At 40.2% G+C, this 19506-nt stretch overlaps 1 protein-coding gene across 4 annotated transcripts in view; it reads left to right on the top strand.

The window, feature by feature from the left end:
• LOC143039581 (uncharacterized) overlaps window positions 1-18121 on the top strand; it is a 21532-nt gene extending 3411 nt beyond the window's left edge. Inside the window, exons 2-4 of one of the 4 annotated variants that reach the window (XM_076209814.1) lie at window positions 9934-10088; window positions 11450-11566; window positions 16236-18121. In XM_076209814.1, coding sequence (XP_076065929.1) covers window positions 16237-17289 — 1053 coding nt within the window. In that variant the 5' untranslated portion in view covers window positions 9934-10088; window positions 11450-11566; window position 16236 and the 3' untranslated portion in view covers window positions 17290-18121. Of the gene's footprint in view, window positions 1-9933; window positions 10089-11449; window positions 11567-11864; window positions 12142-16235 lie in introns of those variants that run through there. The other 3 variants (XM_076209822.1, XM_076209841.1, XM_076209832.1) reach the window with 3 other exon arrangements.
• Window positions 18122-19506: the final 1385 nt, after the last annotated feature.

Genomic DNA, 19506 nt, shown 5'->3' with positions numbered 1-19506 from the left:
CCAACTCTCGTGGGCGGGGAGTTGGGTGTGTGTGTGCGTGTAAGGTCATAGCATTACCCATAGATTGGTCATACGAGCTCTGAGCTCTCTTCCGGGAGGGAAATAGCTGTCGATCACGAGTCCAACACGTGATCCAAAGACCAAGGTGAATACACAATGACATACATATAATATATACATACGCACACACACACTCGCGCGCTCACACACAATGACACACACACACACACACACACACAAACATAAATTGGTGCGCGCACGTGTTTGTGTGTGTGTGTGAAAGGTTAAACCATTACCCACAGATCAGGTCATATGTGGAATTTGAGCTCTCATCCGGGAGGGGTAATAGCTGTCGATCACGGGTCCAACACGTGATTCAAGACCATGACGGTGAATCAATTTCTCTCTCTGTCTATCTGTATGTATCACCACACAAACACACACACACACATACACACACACACACACACACACGCACGCAGTAATTGGAGACGCCAATCATCCACTCCAATTTCTCTGGTTGTGATGTAGCAAAACCCACTGTTCCCGTAGGTCTTCCCACACAGCTAGTAATGAAACTATGCAATCAAATCACACGATAAGAAGACAAATTAACTGGAAATGTATAATAATAACAATAAGACATATCCATGCCACATCCTTCCCACTTCGTGTTTCGTGAGAAAAGTACATCCCATAATCCACCCTCTCAGTTCCCACTCTTGTGAAGACTTTGTATTGCAAGGTGGACGAGTCTTGTTCCAACATTTCTGTAGTTCGGATAAACAGTCACTATTGACAGTTTCCGCGACTCTGGCTGACAGTTTTCCAACGCGTGGCGACCATTTTTCCAAGGCTTCGCGGTGTTTAATTTCTTTACTAACGACGCGAGTATTTTCAGTACAATTAATCAAGGGATAGGGTTTTATACATAATCCCAAAGAAAATTTGCTGGGCATACTAACAGAATTGAATTAAGAAGCTACGATGCTCTTATTACTGGTATCGATTCAGATACTTTAGAATATTTTTATTATTTTCACATCATTAATACATCACAGCTACATCAGTAATCAAAGCACGTACACCTGATAGAAAACAAAATCCTTCCTTTTTTTTCCAACTTCACAAACTTTGTGAAAATTTTCTGTTGCATTATGTCATACAGTTCCCATACCCAATCACAAAATTGATCTATTGAGAGGACTTTAGTGTACGTTTGCCACTTAGACAATCTCATCTTCCATAAGGATGTCCTTGGCGGAGGATATTTCTTCTAATCACTCATTTGTGTTTGTTTTTTATCTACAAGACCCACCCCCAACCCCGGCCCCATTGTATCCGGCATCAGTCCTCCGCAGTGACATGTCATCAATTCGGGAAATATATTTTGAGGCGTCTGTACTGTACTGTCAGTGTTGGACTGTACAAGATTACGTGTTCCGTGTTTTCAGTGTGGTACATCTTGGGCAGATGGTGTATCTAGTAGAGCCAGTTTGTCCTGGCTGCCGCCAGGCGATTTTATTCAACTGAAAGGAAGCCCCTAGCAAGGCGAAAAGGTTAGTGGGAGCAGCAAATCGTGGTAGCTTTGACCTTCAAAATAAATAAACGAATAGATAAAGAAATGAATAACGTGGCTGCTGACAATTCCCCGACCGCAAAACTCCTTCCCCAAACAAAAATTAAACAACAAATAAATAGACAAGAATAAACAAATAAATGAATACAACAAAATAAAAATACAATAACCCAAAATGGAATAAAATTAAATAAAATAGAAGGCACTCCAAACAACAAGAGACCATTTACAAAGATGCAGTGGGACAACCAGCTACCCAAAGATAAACAACAGGAAGTTGCCATCCACACAAATGCTCAAAGAACACAAAGGGAGACAAGGAAACAACTGCCAACGTCTTATCAAAGAAAACGAACAATTAAACAAATCAAATACATCTGACTGAGGAAACTGCAAACCTTCAGATATCCACGTATAGCCATTTCCAAACACCCTACGCCCGTTCCTAAATCAAACTAAAAACAAGATCTTTTTTGTACAAGTAATGACTATTTTTTCGTAAATCAGTTAACTAAATCAAAATCCGTTTAATATGGAATGCATTTTTTTTTGTAAATAAGTTTCGTAATACAAAACAAACGAGTCTTGAAAATTAAATTCTATGATGTATAGAGGTTTTATAAGCACGATTTTTGAAAACAAGTGAACATCTGCAATGTCGACATTACGGTGAAATGTCGACATTGCATTGAACATCTCTACTATTGGGTGTCACTTTCCTTATCGTTCTGTCTGTCGCCAGGCTAGTTTATTCACACTCGTGACACACACTCGGTACTAAAAGGTTCACAGTCCATCTCGATAAATGCTAGTCCAGTTTTAACTTGAACTATCCTTTCTCCCAGGTTCTACCCTTCAACATGCCTGATTTTGGCACCCGAACGTGAGAAGGTTCCCCACCCCTGTTCTGGGCCCTGTTCCTAAAGGTGCCTGCGCAGTCATGGACCTGGGGTCCGGTTCCCCGGGCCGGAAGTGGGTGCTTAGTCATACGGAGCACCTCCACTACCAGCACCACCCAATCCACCTTCCCCGTCACTCTTTGGCACGCGGAAGACACCCCCCCACCACCACCACACATCATCTTCCTCAGCCTCCTGACGTCACTCTTCCTCCGGTCAAACCACGCGTCTTTCTTCCTTCCCCCTCAAACCACTGCGCAATCTCTCTCTCTCTCTCTCTCTCTCTCTCTCTCACACACACACACACGAGGACACGGAAAGAAAATCAAGAAAGACAGCTATAGAAGAGATCTGAAAAAGAACAACTTTCCTCACAGAGCTATAGACAGTTGGAACAAGTTAGATGAGAAAGTGGTGTGTGCAAAAACAAGACATGAATTTAAAAATAGCTTAGATAAAATGAAATGTGAAGACTGGACACCACGAGCACAGCTCCCCTTCCCGTAAAATACAACTAGGTAAATACACACACACACACGACTCGGTGGCGCGGTTGGTAGAGTCCCTGACTGTCACTACGGCAGTCCGGGTTCGAATCCTGCCCAGGGCTGAAATAATTTCAGTATCGCTGCACTTCGAGTCGTTACTCCAACTCTCGTGGGCGGGGAGTTGGGTGTGTGTGTGCGTGTAAGGTCACAGCATTACCCATAGATCGGTCATACGAGCTCTGAGCTCTCTTCCGAGAGGGAAATAGCTGTCGTTCACGAGTCCAGCACGTGATCCAAACACCACGGTGAACACACACACACACACACATACACAAAGTGAGAAATGATCTCAAGTCTCCCGATACACATACGCTGTAAATAGACCTTGGGGCAGACCGACGGTCCTGCATTGGACCACCAAGACTGACTAACATAGGACCATGGCAGCGGCATTCTTGCTCCCCTTTCACGAACAAAAATAAAAAAGTGATGGAATTCTGGAAGAGTTAGAGGAGAGATTTATGAACAGAAGATTTCTAGTAATAAGTTCACATCATCATCTAGAAACCTAGTCAGGTACAACTGGACACTACGTACCGGGTAGCAATTTCTCCGTGGTGCCGAAGGAGTGCGGGATTCGAACCCTCACCTAAACGAGAATATTCTAATATTCTATTTGATCCCTGTTAATGGAGTTGGATTTGTCTAAAAGGATCCGAATCCTTTAAAAAGAATCCAACTACCTTAAAAGGATTCCAATCCCTTTAAGAGGGATGTAACCTCGTTAGAAAGAATTTAAATCCTTTAAGAAATTTGAGAAAGCAAATAGGATTATGGGTTTGGCGGAGCGATTTTTCTTCTTATATATTTATTTATTTATTTATTGAAGAGAAGGAAGCTCGCTGTCTGAGCGGGTTAGGGCGCTGTTACTTGCGGCGAAGGTCAAGGGGATGGCGGTTCGAATCCTGCCGCCAGCGAAGTTGAATCAAAGGCATGGTTCATTAAATTCTATGCTACAAAGTCCTCTGTGAGGGGCACCGTCCTAGCCTCCCGATAGGGGGGGAGTGTGTGACGTTAAACCATATCATCATCATCATTTATTCAAGAGGCCAGCTATCATCAGCCAATGACACTGATCACCGGTGCGCCCACACTTATGAAATGCTGTTTCCGTATGGTCTCTAAGGCCAAACCAAGACGCAGGCGACACAGCCCACACTTATGAAATGCTGTTTTCATATGGTCCCCAGATCTCTCTCTAAGGGCAAGCTGAGGCACAGGCAACGCAGGGGACGCAGCACAGCAAAGGCAGACTTCCTGTTGTTGAATTGAAGTACAGTTTTGAACTTCTCTCTCACATGAAATGCTGAAGTTGTACATCTAGAAGCATTTCTAGTAAGAGGGAAGTTCAGATTGTACTTCAGTTCAGCAACAAGAAGTCTGTCTTCGCTGTGCTGTGTGGCCTATGTTTCCTGTGTCTAAGTTTGCGTTTAGGCTTCATAAAGAGGCGACACGTGTGCCTAAGCTCTCTCACATCGGCCACGCGTATAGACACTCACACGGGCCTGGCTCACATAACAGCCTTCTTATCCGACAATGCTGCTGCCTAATCTTATCATTCGTTGTATCTTATCCAGACAAACGCTTTAATTAAGAGGTGGGTGTCGGAGGCCAGTGGGTGTCTGTCTTTGTGTTCCGTTGTGGCACAGGTGAATGTTATCAAAGTGGTTTGGGGAACCATAGGAGGTGATGGGGAGAAATAAAGATGATTACAAAGGCGGAGCATGCCGACAGGAGACCTTTCGGTCCATATCTAGGTCGGATGCGAAAAAAAAAATCATGATAATAATAAATGAATAAATTAAAACTATATTTCAAATAACAAATAAGATACATAAATAAATCCATAGGTATAGTTAAATAATAAACAAACAGGTAAATAATAATAAATTGACATATAACTAATAATAAATGAGAATCAAACAGACAAATGATAACAAAACAAAAACAAATAATATAAAATGAATTATAATCATTACAGCATCTTGCTTAGGTGTTTATCTAAATGATTCTTAAAGCTTCGAACTGAACTACATTGCACTGCCTCTGCAGGAAGTTTATTCCATTCATTAACTACACGGTTGGCGAAGTTGTTTCTACAAGAAGAAAGAAAGGAACAGGAAGAGGAGAAATAGTTGGAAGAGGATAAGCAGGAGAGGAAGATGAGAAGGAGGAAGAGGACAAGAGGAAGAGAAAGAGGAGAAAGAGGAGCAGGAAGAAGAGAATAAGCAGGAGAGGAAGATGAGAAGGAGGGAAGGGAAAGAGGAAGAGAAGGAAAAGAAAAAATAACAAAAAGAAGGAGAAAGAGAAGTAGAATGAGGTAAAGTAGAATTAGGAGTAGGAGGAGGAAAGAGTTAAGATGAGGAGAAGGAGAAAATGATAAGAAGAGGAGTAAGAGGAGAATTAGGAAGAAAAAGAGGACAAGGAGAGAAAATGAAGGAGGAAAGGAAGATGAGGAACAGGGAAATGAAAGGAAGAGGAAGAAATGGAGGAGGAAAAGAATAAAAGAAGATGAGGAGGAGAAGGAAAACGGAGAGGAGGAGGAGGAAGAAGTGGAGAATGGGAAGGAGGGGAAAGAGGAGATGGTGATAGAGGAAGAAAAAGAAGAAGGAGGATGAGGAGAAGGAAGAAAAGAGAAGAGAGGGAGGATGAAGTGGAGAAGGGGTAGGAGGAGGAGGAGGAAGAGGAAGGAGGAGGAGGAGGAGTCATATTACTTTGTTTGTGTTTAGAATCGAGACCAGGAACGTTAGGATTGAAATACAGAAGGTTACTGTACCTGTTGAAAGCTGGATGGTCGGGTTACGTAAAGAGAGGGAGGGAGGGAGAAAAGAGGCGGAGGAGGGGAAGGGAGGGAGGGAGGGGAGGAGGAAGGGAGGGAAGGGAGAGGGGGAGAGAAATACTGAGACATCAAATGTGCAGGGAATGCATTGAGGCATGGTTGCGATGCAAAGCTAGTAAGAACCGAGAGGCCTGTACACACACACACACACGCACACACACACACACACACACACACACACACACACGCACGCACACACACCTGCTTCCTGGTGAAGTACTACAAATGGTCAAAGGCTAAGTAGTCTGAGTTCGGTCCCGAAAGGCATCACAACAATGCAAGCCGGCAGCCAAGCTCTGTTGGGCAAGGAGTTGTGTGTGTTTGTATGGAAAATCACAGCGTTACCCATAGATCAAGTAATGTGTGAGTTCTGAGCTCTCATCCGGGTGAATAATAGATGTTGAGCACGAGACCAACACATGATCCAAGACCAAGGGGTATGTGTGTATTAAATTATCTTTTTCTCTCTTTCTTTCATACACACACGCACACACACACACACACACACACACACACACACACACACACACACACACGTATATATATATATATATATATATATATATGTATGTACTGTATGCATATCACGCGCGCACACACACACACACACACACACACACACACACACACACACACACACACACACACACACACACGGACCATACGAGCTATGAATCTCTCATCCAAAAGGGTAATAGCTATCGATCACACGTTCAGCACGTGGACCAAGAGAAAAAAAAAGAATCACATTCTATCAAGGGGAAAAAAATGAAGGCACACCCCACGATGGCGATAAGAAACGTTGGGCTGTCGATACTTTATGTGAAAACCATTTCCGAAATGCTCGTAATCAATTCCCGAGGCAAGAAAGCTTTACCTCCCTTTTGGTCATACCTTCGCACCATCGACCAGTAAGCTAAAAAAAAAAAATGAAAGAAGAGAAAGAAGAACAATAATAGGAAGGAGACGAAGAAGAAGAAAAGAGGAAGAAGTGGAAAAGGAAGAGGAGGAGGAGGAGGAGGAGGAGGAAGAAGAAAAGAAAAAGTGGAAAAGGAAGAGGAAGAGGAAGAGGAGGAGAAGGAAGAAGAAGAAGAAGAAGAGGGAGAATAAGATGAAGACAAAGAAGAAGACAAAGGAGAAGGAGAAAGAGAAGAATAAAGAGGAGGAGAAGAAGAGGAAGAAGAAGACAAAGGAGAAGAAGAAGAAAGAGGAGGAGAAGAAGAAGAAGAAAAATGAGAAGAAGAGGAAGAAGAAGAAGAAGAAGAGGGAGGAGAAGACAAGGAGGAAGAAACTGAAGAAGAAGGAGAAGAAGAAGAAGTAAACGAAGAAGAACAAGACGAAGCAGAAAAAAAAGAAGACGAAGAAGAATTGATATGCATTTTCCGTCACAGACGGTCTTCCCAACATAAGTAAAGGCATAAGTAGGAAGTCGAGCATGCAAGCATTATGCTGTAACAGCGACTCTCAACCTTAGGGTTCCCCGGAACCCTAAGGTTCCGCAAAAGGTCCCTAAGGGTTCCGCGAGAACAAGTGAGATAAGCTAACGCACTTTTCGATTTTTTATTTAATTTCATGTACGTAATATAATTAAACACGCACGACATATTCTTGGTTATTGTAATAATGTAATATAGACATCCTATCTAACCTATTATTACGATGAAAATAAAATGAGAAAGATATGGTATATGTGTTTTTTTTCTTTTTGTTCAGGGGTTCCTTGAGACATGCATACATATACCAAAGTCTTTTTCCCCCTTACATGGGGGTTAGCCAAATAGAAAAAGGCACAAAATCCACTCCCACCCATTCCATTTCCTATATATCCCACTCCCCTCCTCCCTCCTCCCTCCCTCTCATCTTGGCACCTCCTGATGAGAGACATGCAATTTGTTTTAAAGGTTACGCAAGGGTGAAAAGGTTGAGAAACGTTGTTCTAGAAACTCCCAGTCGTCCACAAGGAACGACTTCCTACGACATCTGGCCCTGTGGGGAAACGGCGATGAGCTCCCTCCATATTCGCCCCGGCCTCGTCTGCCTCTTGTCAAGCCGCTATAAGTGCCTACTTGAGGAGCTGCTGATAAACGCGTATATAGACGAAAACGGTTAGCTCTAGAATTTAGATTAGAAAGACTCTAGGGTGTAGGGTCTAGAACTTGTGTTTCAAACTTCTAGTATTCATGCCGATGGTATACGTTCTGTTATTTTGTGTATATGTATATATTTATATATATATATATATATATATATATATATGTGTGTGTGTGTGTGTGTGTGTGTGTGTATGCATGCATGCATTATGTGTATATGTATATGTATGTACATGTGTATATACATACATATATATATATATATATATATATATATACATATATATTTGTGTGTGTGTGTGTGTGTGTGTGTGTGTGTGTGCATATGTACGTGTATATGTATATGTATGTGTATGTGTACGTACATTTATATGAATATGTATATGAATATGAATATGTATATGTGCATGTACACGTATTTGTATATGCACATGCACATGTACTTATACTAACAACCATTACTCACTGACCTTACCCTGACCACGTTTACATTTAGGGTAATGGACGACGAGCGCAAAGAAAGAAAATGGAGACTGGAGGCATTTACAAATGGAATTCTGTGGAATATTGGTGCGTTCTGCATTTGATACTGAGGGCAATAATTGAAGATGAATATACAATGTGAATTGAGGATTTCCTGGTTTGTTGTTGTAAAGTGATCCTATCACGCCTTTCTGTCAAATCATGGCATTCTCAAAATATGCGAGCGTGTGCGCGCAAATACTTTGTGTGTGTGTGTGTGTGTGTGTGTGTGTGTGTGTGTGTGTGTGTGTGTGTGTGTGTGTGTGTGTGTGTGTGTGTGTGCGCGCGCGCGTTTGTGCGCAGTTCACTTAAACACATAATCAACCACTGATGTTTTATTCTGAAATTAGAACAATTTAAGGAACACAAAAAAGAAACTAGATTTCAATAACATTCTAGTAAAAACAACAGATCACTGTTCAACTGGGCAAGCTGGACTTTGGAAGAAAAAAAAATCACAAATAATTATGAGTTTTTTATTTTCTTTTGTCTTGTTATGGACACAAGGAATAAAGACACAAAGATGATATGGAAATCTTATACAATCTTGATCAAATGACAAAAAGCACACCACAATGGGAATAGTTTTACTTGATCAAGTTTTTTTTAAGATTCCTTTATTGATTGTGTCTCAATTCCTTTGAGAAAAACCTTCAGGAAAATAAGAAATTATATTTAACTGTTTCTGAGACAAAGACTACAACAACGCAGTGAGTACGCTGTATGATGAAAAGCAAAAATATATAATATATTCGGATAGAACTTCTACACTAAGCACTTTTGGGTGATAAAGATATCTCTCTCTTCCTCTCTATCGCTCTCTCTCTTTTTCAAAGTGACTTTTCTCTTAAGTCCTTATCATCGCTGAACTGCACAGACGGAGCGTAAAGATTCCAAAAAATGTTGGCTCCATATCCGCAGTTTCAGACATTTGTCAGATAAGGCCCGATTAGCGTCACCTGTTGACAAATGGAGGTACAACATGCCTGTCGTCGAACTTTAGAATTTGATGCACTTTCCCGAATGAATCTCATCCTTCACACGTAGCGGACAGCGATAACAAAAATCCAAATCCATACAACACCCTATGTCACTCAATAAATAAATAAATAAATGAATAAAAATAAATAAATAAATGAATGAATACATATACCATACATATTTCTTCCCCCTCACACGGGAGGTAGCCAAAAAACAAAGTAAATAAATAAATAAAACAAAATAATATATATATATGTATATATATTTATATGTATATTTTTTTTTTCTTTTTTTTTTTCTTTTTTTTGCTATGTCGAGTTGACCCAAGCTGCTTAGAGGCTGTTTGATCGCATGGTCACGCTTTCCTTCAGGTCTGAAAGCAGATCTATAAACATGACTTGAAAACAATCTAACCTCGAATAACCCACTGTGTAAGCTCCCCTACCTGAAACTGATACAGAATGTTTGTTTACAGAAGTGCCCCGTCCATGTCCTGCTGCCTGCACCCACGAACCTTAGCGAAAGAAGGAGTCTCCAAAACAATCCACCCACCCGCCTTCTTGTACAAGGCAGCTTGACTAACCGCCTTTAAAATAATGCTCCCTTCCTGATGTCAAGATCGATCGACTGGTAAGTGGGGGTATGCTGGTAATGTTACAGTCTTTAAAATGTTAAAAGCATAAATGAAAAAGGTGCTGCATTCTTAATCCGAAACCATGCCATTTTTTACCACATGCCAATTCCGCTGGTATGTCATCTCATTGTCTTATTTCTTCTTTCGGAAACTTGTACCTCTGGCCAACTCTCCCTCCCACATCCTTATCCTCCTTCCCTTTCCTTTCCTTTCCAGAACCGAAATCCATCTTTATCCTTTCCTTGCTCTTCCTCCCTGGAGCCTACCCGAGACCGGAACGAGTGTTTTGTCCACCTACTCGTACTCAACTTAATCTCAGACTTTCGTTTCTCTCTATCTTCAACCTCAGCTCTCCACCCCCAATCCCATCCCACCTTCTCCCTTTGTCCACTCCTCTTCCTCGAAAACTCCACTGTTTTCACTCCACTCAGGACTCTCTTTTCTTCCATCCCATTGTCTTCCATCTATTACATCCCTTTGTGGAGTGTTCTCTCCCCACCCTCTCCCCGTTTTCTTTATTCAATGACAAAAACAACACAAACCTATCTCACTTCCTCTCTTGATAAAAAGACCAAACACCCTTCACCTCTTAACAATCTGAGGAGTAACAACGTTTATATATCTTATTCTTTTTAATACTAGACTGTTTTATTTAGAAGAGGGACATATCTGAATTTACAAAGGATGTCATAAAAGGGACTTTTGATTTCACTTACATCACAAAGTTACACATGGGTTTATGTTTGTATTTATACATGCATATACATTTCAAACACTGGACTCAGAGTAACAGAATTTACTACCGACGTTTCGAACCCTGAAGACGAACCCCGGACAGGGTTCGAAACGTTGGTAGTAAATTCTGTTACCCTGAGTCCAGTGTTTGAAATTTTTCCGACAACATGGCTCCTGGACTCCAGCTCTTTACGAATGCATATACATATACGTTTGTGTGTGTGTGTGTGTGTGTGTGTGTGTGTGTGTGTGTGTGTGTGTGTGTGTGTGTGTGCGTCCATACACAGATTGTGTAAATGCATATCTAATCAATATGAGTCAAACACACAGCCATTTGGACCGTGTTATCGCCCCCTTGAAGGCAATATCCTAAGAGGGAGTCACTACTCGGCACCTCATTAAGAAGAAGGTCGTCACATCAAGATCAACTGTCTGTCTGTTATATCATTGAGAGAGACAATATGATTCACTTGACTTCTTAACTGTAGCTAGACTCAGTCACTTCCCCCTGAAATCATTCCCACACAAGTGACAGGCACAAGATAGACCCCGGTACTTACTAATTTATGTACAGAGTACAGATAATCTTGTTCACATGAGTCTTGTTCTCAATGTCTTTCAGATGTCAAGGGTACAAGAAGCAGTCGCGTTATCTACGGACCTCGGAAGATAACTTCTGAATAGGTCCCCAAGTACCGAGAGTGTCTCCAAAACATGCGCAGAGATCTTCACCTTTAAGGTAATGTTTGGTCGTGGCGTCAGCAGTACTGACAAGTGAAGATCTTAATCCTACGCCTTTATGGTCGAGTGATCTCCCTCATAAAACGTTTTATTTTCTTATTCTCACAAGAGCAGCTACAGCACTGGGCCAACCCGTATCATACTATTAACAAAAATTCAATTACAAAAAACGTGACTGTCTTGTGCGTGTTGTAGTGCCTATTAAGCTTGCATGACCATAATTGCAAAGACTATTCGTGACGTGTTTTTCTTTTCTCTCCCCTCCCCCAAGACATACAGTAAGGTTCCTCGTGATGTGCTTTTACGGTAATGAAACGACTGGGGTAATCCGCAGCTGCCTCTGTGGTCAAGTAGGGAGTGACCTTCAGTTACCCTCTCTGACGATCTCCACGAGTATTCTCACGGCTGGCCTTTCTCCTTTCGAGGAACGTTACTGTCCCTCTTGCCGCCACGAAAACTCGTATTAAATTTTCTAAAACCTTGAAATCGAAGTCCACTTGAAGAAGACAGAGTCTTCGTGGTTTGCTGTTCGCTGGGGCTCTGGTCATCCATAACGACGAGACTATACTTCAGGTAAAAGAATTTGTTTATCCTGTCAGTCTCTTCACATCCAACGGGAATTTCTATCCATCTTCAGTCCAACCTTACACTCATGATGGTGTATCGTTTGCTAAACTTCGCTTCACTTGATTGTTAAGAATGTAAAGTTTCTCATTCGATTCAGCATTAATGTCAACCAATTAGAATGGAAACGAATCATGAAAACAAACAAAAAGTCAAATTGCATGAATGATCATGGGGGAGATAACTGATATGGGATATCTGACTTCCTTGCCTTATCTGGGAATAGGGCAGAGCTGGGCGCGCTACCGCCGGGGAGGTAGTGCGTTACCGAAAAATCTGCGTATACATACTGCGTATGTGTATATACTATATACACGTACGCAGTAACGCGCACCGCTCTATGGAAATTAAAATCGGCAACGCAGTAACGCGCACCGCTCTATGGAAATTAAAATCGGCAACGCATTAACGGAAACGCACCCCATTTTTCGGTAACGCATCCAGCTCAGGAATAGGGGGCTATAAAATAATTCGCTCGAAAAGATGGCTGCAGTTATCAGCAGCCCTGAAAAAAAAAAATCTTCTTCACTACACAGAATAAACAACAATGAAAATACTTGTTTTGTGGATCATAATTCACTTAAACAGCGTCAGAATAATACAAGAAAGACAAAATTGTGATGAACAAGCCATGACTCCCTTGGCAACGAAACCACCACTGGATGTTTGAAATGACAACGACGTGATCATTTCTAATCGTTGCAGTACTTTTGGGCGAAGCTGTGTGAAGTCTCACCCATACTGTTGTTGCTTTCGTGAGCTGTAGCTTACCAGCGCTTCTGTCCTTCTGGCCAATCTCGCGCTGCTTGTTTTCCATGCCGTTTTGGTTGCTACTTCAGTCCTAGGTGGCATTTTTTTTCGTTTTATTGTTGTCCACAGATTACTCTATTCATCTCCGTGGCGGGCTCTTCCGTACTAGGTGGCATATATATATTTGCAGAAACCACAGGTAAATTGAAAAAACAGATACCGAACGTTTTCGTCTATTAAGACATTTTCAAAGGTACAGAAAAGCAATACAGAAAGAAACAATATATACATAAGAAGACAGAGGAAATATATATATATATATATATATATATATATATATATATATATATATATATATTTTCTTTCTTTCTTTTTTCAATTTATCTTACTTGTATACAAGCCCATTGGAAGCAATTGCTCTTGTTTATACACCAATTGTATATCTGTTTTGCGTACCATTTCTTAAATATAGTCTTCCAATGTCTTATTATTCAACGTGCATTGTATTTCACAGATTGAGTATATAATCGTTCTAAATATTTCTATGCTCATGTTCTTTTTTTAAATACTTCTACTTTGTTTCAGTATTTCTATTTTTCTATATTGTGTCACTTCATATATTTGGTACAAGACTTTACTGTCTAAAGTTGTTTATATTTTTTATTATTTCTACTTGTTTCTGATTTGATACACATGGTCACATTTTTATGCGTTATGTTGATGATGTCTGTTTCCGTACATGTTTGAATGCACAGCTGGATCATGATGTAAACTAGTCCATCTTAATCCCTTTTTCAATTTCTAGTTTCTATTTACTTTACGTAATTCGTAACCAGTAGACTAGTTATGTGTCTACCTAATATTATTAATAATAATGATAATAATTATAATAACAACAATAATAATAATAATAATAATATTAATGATAATGATAATAATAATAATAATAATAATAATAATAATGATAATAATAATAATAATAATAATAACAATAATAATAATAATAATAATAATAATAATAATAATAATAACAATAATAATAATAATAATGTGGAGAGGAGGTAAAGGTAACACGGGCTGAGGGAAATACTTTTTTTCTGACCACTTTCGACTGAGTGGCTTCTTCAGAGGCTTCATCTGAAGAAGCCACTCAGGCGAAAATAGTCAGGAATAAAAGTATTTCCCTCAGCCCGTGTTACCTTTACCACCCACATTCGTCACAATGTTCACACAATAATAATGATAATAATAATAATAATAATAATAATAATAATAATAATAACAATAACAACAACAACAATAATAATAATAATAATTAATAATAATAATATCAACACCAACAATAATAATAATAATAATAATAATAATAATAATAATAATAATAATAATAATAATAACAATAATAATAATAATAATAAATAATAATAACAATAATAATAATAATAATAATATTAATAAAAATAATAATGATAACATTAATAATAATAACAATAATAATAATAATAATAGTAATAATAATAATAGCAATAATAATAATAGCAATAATAATTATAATAATAATAATAAAAACAATAATAATACTAACAATAATAATAACAACAATAAATAATAATATCAATAAAAATAATAATGATAATAATAATAATAATAATAAAAATAATAATAATAATAACAACATTGATAATAATAACAATAATAATAATAATAATAGTAATAATAATAATAGCAATAATAATAATAGCAATGATAATAAAAATAATATCAATAATAACAACATTAATAATAATAACAATAATAATAACAATAATAATAATAATAATAGTAATAATAATAATAGCAATAATAATAATAGCAATAATAATTATAATAATAATAATAAAAACAATAATAATACTAACAATAATAATAACAACAATAATAATAATAGTTACAACGATAATAATAATACATACATACATATACCAAGGCTTTTTCCCCCTTTTCAAGGGAGGTAGCCAAAAAGGACAAGGCATAAAATAATTTCCACCCATTCCATCCCTAATTACTCTCCACCCCCCTCCCACCCTCCCTCTCATCTGAGCACATCCTGGATGACGGGTCATCCCTGCACCTTGCCCACCGCCCTGGGTCAGAAGCAGTGTCGCAAGACACAGCACATCCACAGCAAGGCCGCTTCATTTAATCGGCGACCCCCCCTCTCCGTCCCCCCTTGCATATAAGGAGAGGACGGGGAGAAATCCCTTCGGGCTGCGTCAAAATTTGTTCACACATACTACCTCACCCCCACCCACCCGCCCATTCCTCCTCATGCAATCACAACATCATCCATATACAACCATTCTCCACTCACCTCTGTCTTCCGTCCTCTCCCTTCCTCAACAGACATTCCCCTCTTCCCCAAAGCCCCCTTCACCCCATCCATCCACCTCATCCTAGGACGTCCCCTCATGTTCACTCCCTCCACATCTGCCTTCCATACCTCTTTTACTAGTCTTTCTTCACTCACTCTTTCCATGTGTCCAAACCATCCTAATATTCTTTCATCAACCCTATCTCCCAGCTCCTTTTTCACCCCTGTTCTCCTCCTCACCTCATTTCTCACTCTATCTAGCCTAGTAACCCCCACCATACTTCTCAGACACCTCATCTCAAACACATTCAAACTCCTTCTCTCTTCTTCTCTTATGTTCCACGTTTCTGCCCCATACAGTGTTGTTGGCACAATCACTCCTTCATAGTGTCTCCTGTTCGCATCGATTCTTAAATGTCTATTCGTCATTACACTCTTTAATAAATAATAATAACTGTTACCTCGAGTTTCACTAACTGGAAACAAGTCTCCCCCTCCCCCCCACAACGGCAACCCTTTAAAGTCACTAGATGACAGGGGGAGGAGAACAATACTCGATTGTTAACACCCATGTAAAAAAAAATAGAGGATAGGTAGTCAAAGCTGATATGGAGATATCTTAGGTCCTGCTCGGATACCGAGTCCCAACCCCTCGGGGTTGCCCCTCTAGATGGAGGGGAGGGTACTGATGGCATTTATCGACAAACGGTAGGGAGACGTTTCTCTCCGACGTCCACCTCTCAGGACCACCACAAGCACGTATTCATTGTTGGACCCCACCTGAGGTCCAGCCACGTGAAACAAGACTTTCTCAATGATTTGTATCCCACCCACAGCACAATTTCTTTCTATTTTCTTTCTCTTCACTGACATGAGCGTGTGGTCCTCCATTCTAGTCACCGGGGAGTCCTCCTGACTGAGTCCTCTTGTTTCTTTTTTGCAGGATGGCTAGCCCAGAGACAATGCGGGAGTGGGCCGACTGGGAGGAGGGCTTCTTCTACGCCAATCCGACCGATGCCTTCTTGTACCCGATCCCCATCGGCGTTGCTCTCATTGTCCTCAGGTTTGGCATACTCTACCCTCTCATCTTCACGCCCGTAGCCAAGTACATGGGCCTGATTAAGCGGGCGAGGGGAACCGCGGCCACACAGCCCTCGACAGGGGGGACACTCACGACCGCAACTGGAGATGAAGAAAACTTGAGTGACAAGGAAGATCATGAGGCGATTCGTCAGCAGGAGAGGCTGGAGAGGCAGTTATCCATGGAAGCCGCCTCGCGGAAGAAGCTGAAGAAGTTCCAGGAGTCAGCGTGGCAAATGACTTATTATGCTTCCATGACTGTGTGGGGAGCGTGGGTGATGTACGACCGCCCGTGGGCCTGGAAGATCCAGTACTGCTGGACTTCCTTCCCTAACCGGTCCATCGGCTTCGGCCTCTGGTCGTACATCATGACGACACTCGCTTACTACTGGAGTTCCATCATCACCCATTTCCTGGACGTCCGGCACAAGGACTTCTGGGTCATGCTGGGTCACCATATGGTCACGATTTTACTACTGACGGGTTGTTACATCACACACACCTGGAGAGGTGGGTCACTGATCATCCTTGTCCATGACGTGGCCGATGTACCGCTCAACGGCGCCAAGCTCTTCCGCTATCTCAATCTGGAGGGAGTCTGCAACGTTGTCTTCGTGATCTTCGTCGTAGTTTGGGTCGCCAGCCGCCTCGTTTACCTGCCCTTCTGGATCGTGCACAGTGTGCTGACGGAGATGATATACATCGTGGTCCCTATGACCACCTTCATGTACATCCTGGTCGGCTTCCTGTTGTCGTTAATTGTCATACACTGCTACTGGACCGTCCTTATCTTCAGAATCATTTACAAGGTGCTTACAAGGGGAGATCTCCAAGACAATAGATCTTCCTCAGAAGACGAGTCTGACGGAGATGCCCCGGTCAGGAAATTGAACGAGGACACTAAAAAACTGGACTGAACGAACGGTTAGATGACTATGGTGAAATTAACATACATTTGTACCTTTGCTATGATGAAACATAACGAGGCAGAGCGATTCTAGTGCGTGGTAGTGAATGGTGTTCTTTAGTATGAACTTGGATACTGGTCAAGTCAACACAAGGCTCCTATTTTGCCCCAGGCCCTATGCACTCGATAGGGAATCATATGATTTTTGTTATGTGATTTTCTGTATTCCAGACCCAGATGAAACATAGGGTTGATCTGTATAGTGCCTTATGAAACGTCGTACTACGTGTTTGAATGATGGTCCTGAAAGGCCGACGAGGATCTACCAAATGCAATTTCTCAGAAACTATGGTCACTTTCACAGCAGGGTCGAGCGGAACACAGTCATCGCGTCGTAAAAATGCTGATATTGACAGTGTTCCCTTAATAGGTTATCGCATGACGGAATAGTACTATAAACAATGAAGGTCTCTCGCAGGTCTCCAGTGTTCGTTTGCACTCTTTGGCCATTCCTGAGCGTCTTAGGCACGATTGTTTTCTTTGTTGGCCTTCGATTCTACATTTTATGTACATAGATGAAGTACAACACCGTGATCGCACACTGCATCGGCGATAACGTCATGCACGTTTGATCTGCAAGCCCAACAGATACTTCTATTCTTAACCAGTCTACAGCAGTTTTGATTAGGAAAGATTCTTTACATAGTAACCTAATTTGAAACAAATATGAGAGCCAAACTTAAAAGAAAATTTCCGGATAGAATATGCATATGGCTCTCTAATGATTCTGTAAAAAAAAATCCCAGAAATTCGAATAAAGATTTTTGAAATACTGTGAGAGAGATTGTCGTCTTATGTGTTTAAGTCGATCTCAAAATATTTCCTTATTCATGACGTCATTAAGGTAATATATGCCGACCCCTCTACAGGAAAACAATGGTCTCTCTTACTTTAGTGAGATTTAGTGTGGTAAATGGCCAATAAAATACCCATCAAAAAGTGATGGACACTTGCTATAAACTCCTTCAACTTACAAAAGATGAGAAAATTTTGAAATCCAGACAATTTTTAGGATAATATAAGGATTAAACTCTTTTTCAAGTAAATGGGAAAATATTCTTGATAGTAGTGTATCATACTGGTTGATGGGTTTTATAGAGATGTTGCCCCCATAACAGTTAGACGATGATAAAGCTAGAGGTTATCTCAGCCCCAATGTAACACACACACACACACGTACACACACACACGCACACAGCTAATCACAATTTACAGGAAAAGTCAACAGAAAAAATCGTTGGAGCATCCTTTCTCTTTGTCTCCATCCCTCAAATTTGGTTTTTAATTATTTTTTCCATGTCTCTTGTCAAAAAAAAAGAAGAAGAAGAAGAAGAAGAAGAAGAAGAAGAAGAAGAAGAAGAAGAAGAAGAAGAAAAAGAAGAAGAAGAAGAAGAAGAAATATTCCCTGCCAATTTTAGCCTCCTTTCTTCTTATGTCGAGAGATTTAGTTTTTCTACTCTTTATAGACGTCTGGTAGATTAGCAACCATCTTGGTTGCTGCTCTTGTATTCTCTCCAACTTACTAATGTCCTTTTTGTCTGGTAACTGCAATACTACTGCATATTTCTGTCTTGGGCGGATTTTCTTTTCCCATCGTTTATCCGTTCATGACGTCAAACCTCATTCTTGTGTTCGTTAATAGATTATATGTTCCACCAAAAGCCGTGTTAATGTCCTTGTTGGATGACAAATTCAAAGTCTCATAGGCCTTACTTTTCTTTTGTTCTTGTCATTTTTCTTTTCTTTTTCCTTGTTGATGACCGCTTTGTATTTTTACCCATTCCTAATACTTTGTACTTCTGGGCACTGACATCGATTTTCCACACATGACTTCGGTTGTAAATTCTGTTTAAATAATTTTGTAATACCTTCTAACATCTTATATGATAAAAATATATTCTCTTTATCATCTTTTTGTCTTCTTCAGAGTAGTTTGTCGTTCTTTTCATGATTTAGTTTACATAAATCGAGAATATTATAAGTGCCACTACTGATTCTTGTAAGACTCTGCTAGTTACTTCCTTTTATCTTGAAATTTTGAAACCCTTGCTACTAATCTCATATGTTGGTCTTTTATGAAGTCTTTCAGCCATTCCATAAGTCTTCCTTGAAGACCTCAAATTTGTTCCAGTTTCTGCGTGGCATCATGTTAAAGTCTTTCTTTAGA

Source organism: Oratosquilla oratoria, chromosome 2 (assembly GCF_046742065.1).
Source record: "Oratosquilla oratoria isolate Oo_2021 chromosome 2, ASM4674206v1, whole genome shotgun sequence".
In the NCBI taxonomy this organism is placed as follows: Eukaryota; Metazoa; Arthropoda; class Malacostraca; order Stomatopoda; family Squillidae; genus Oratosquilla; species Oratosquilla oratoria.
This window is presented reverse-complemented; position numbering and strand designations above follow the sequence as displayed.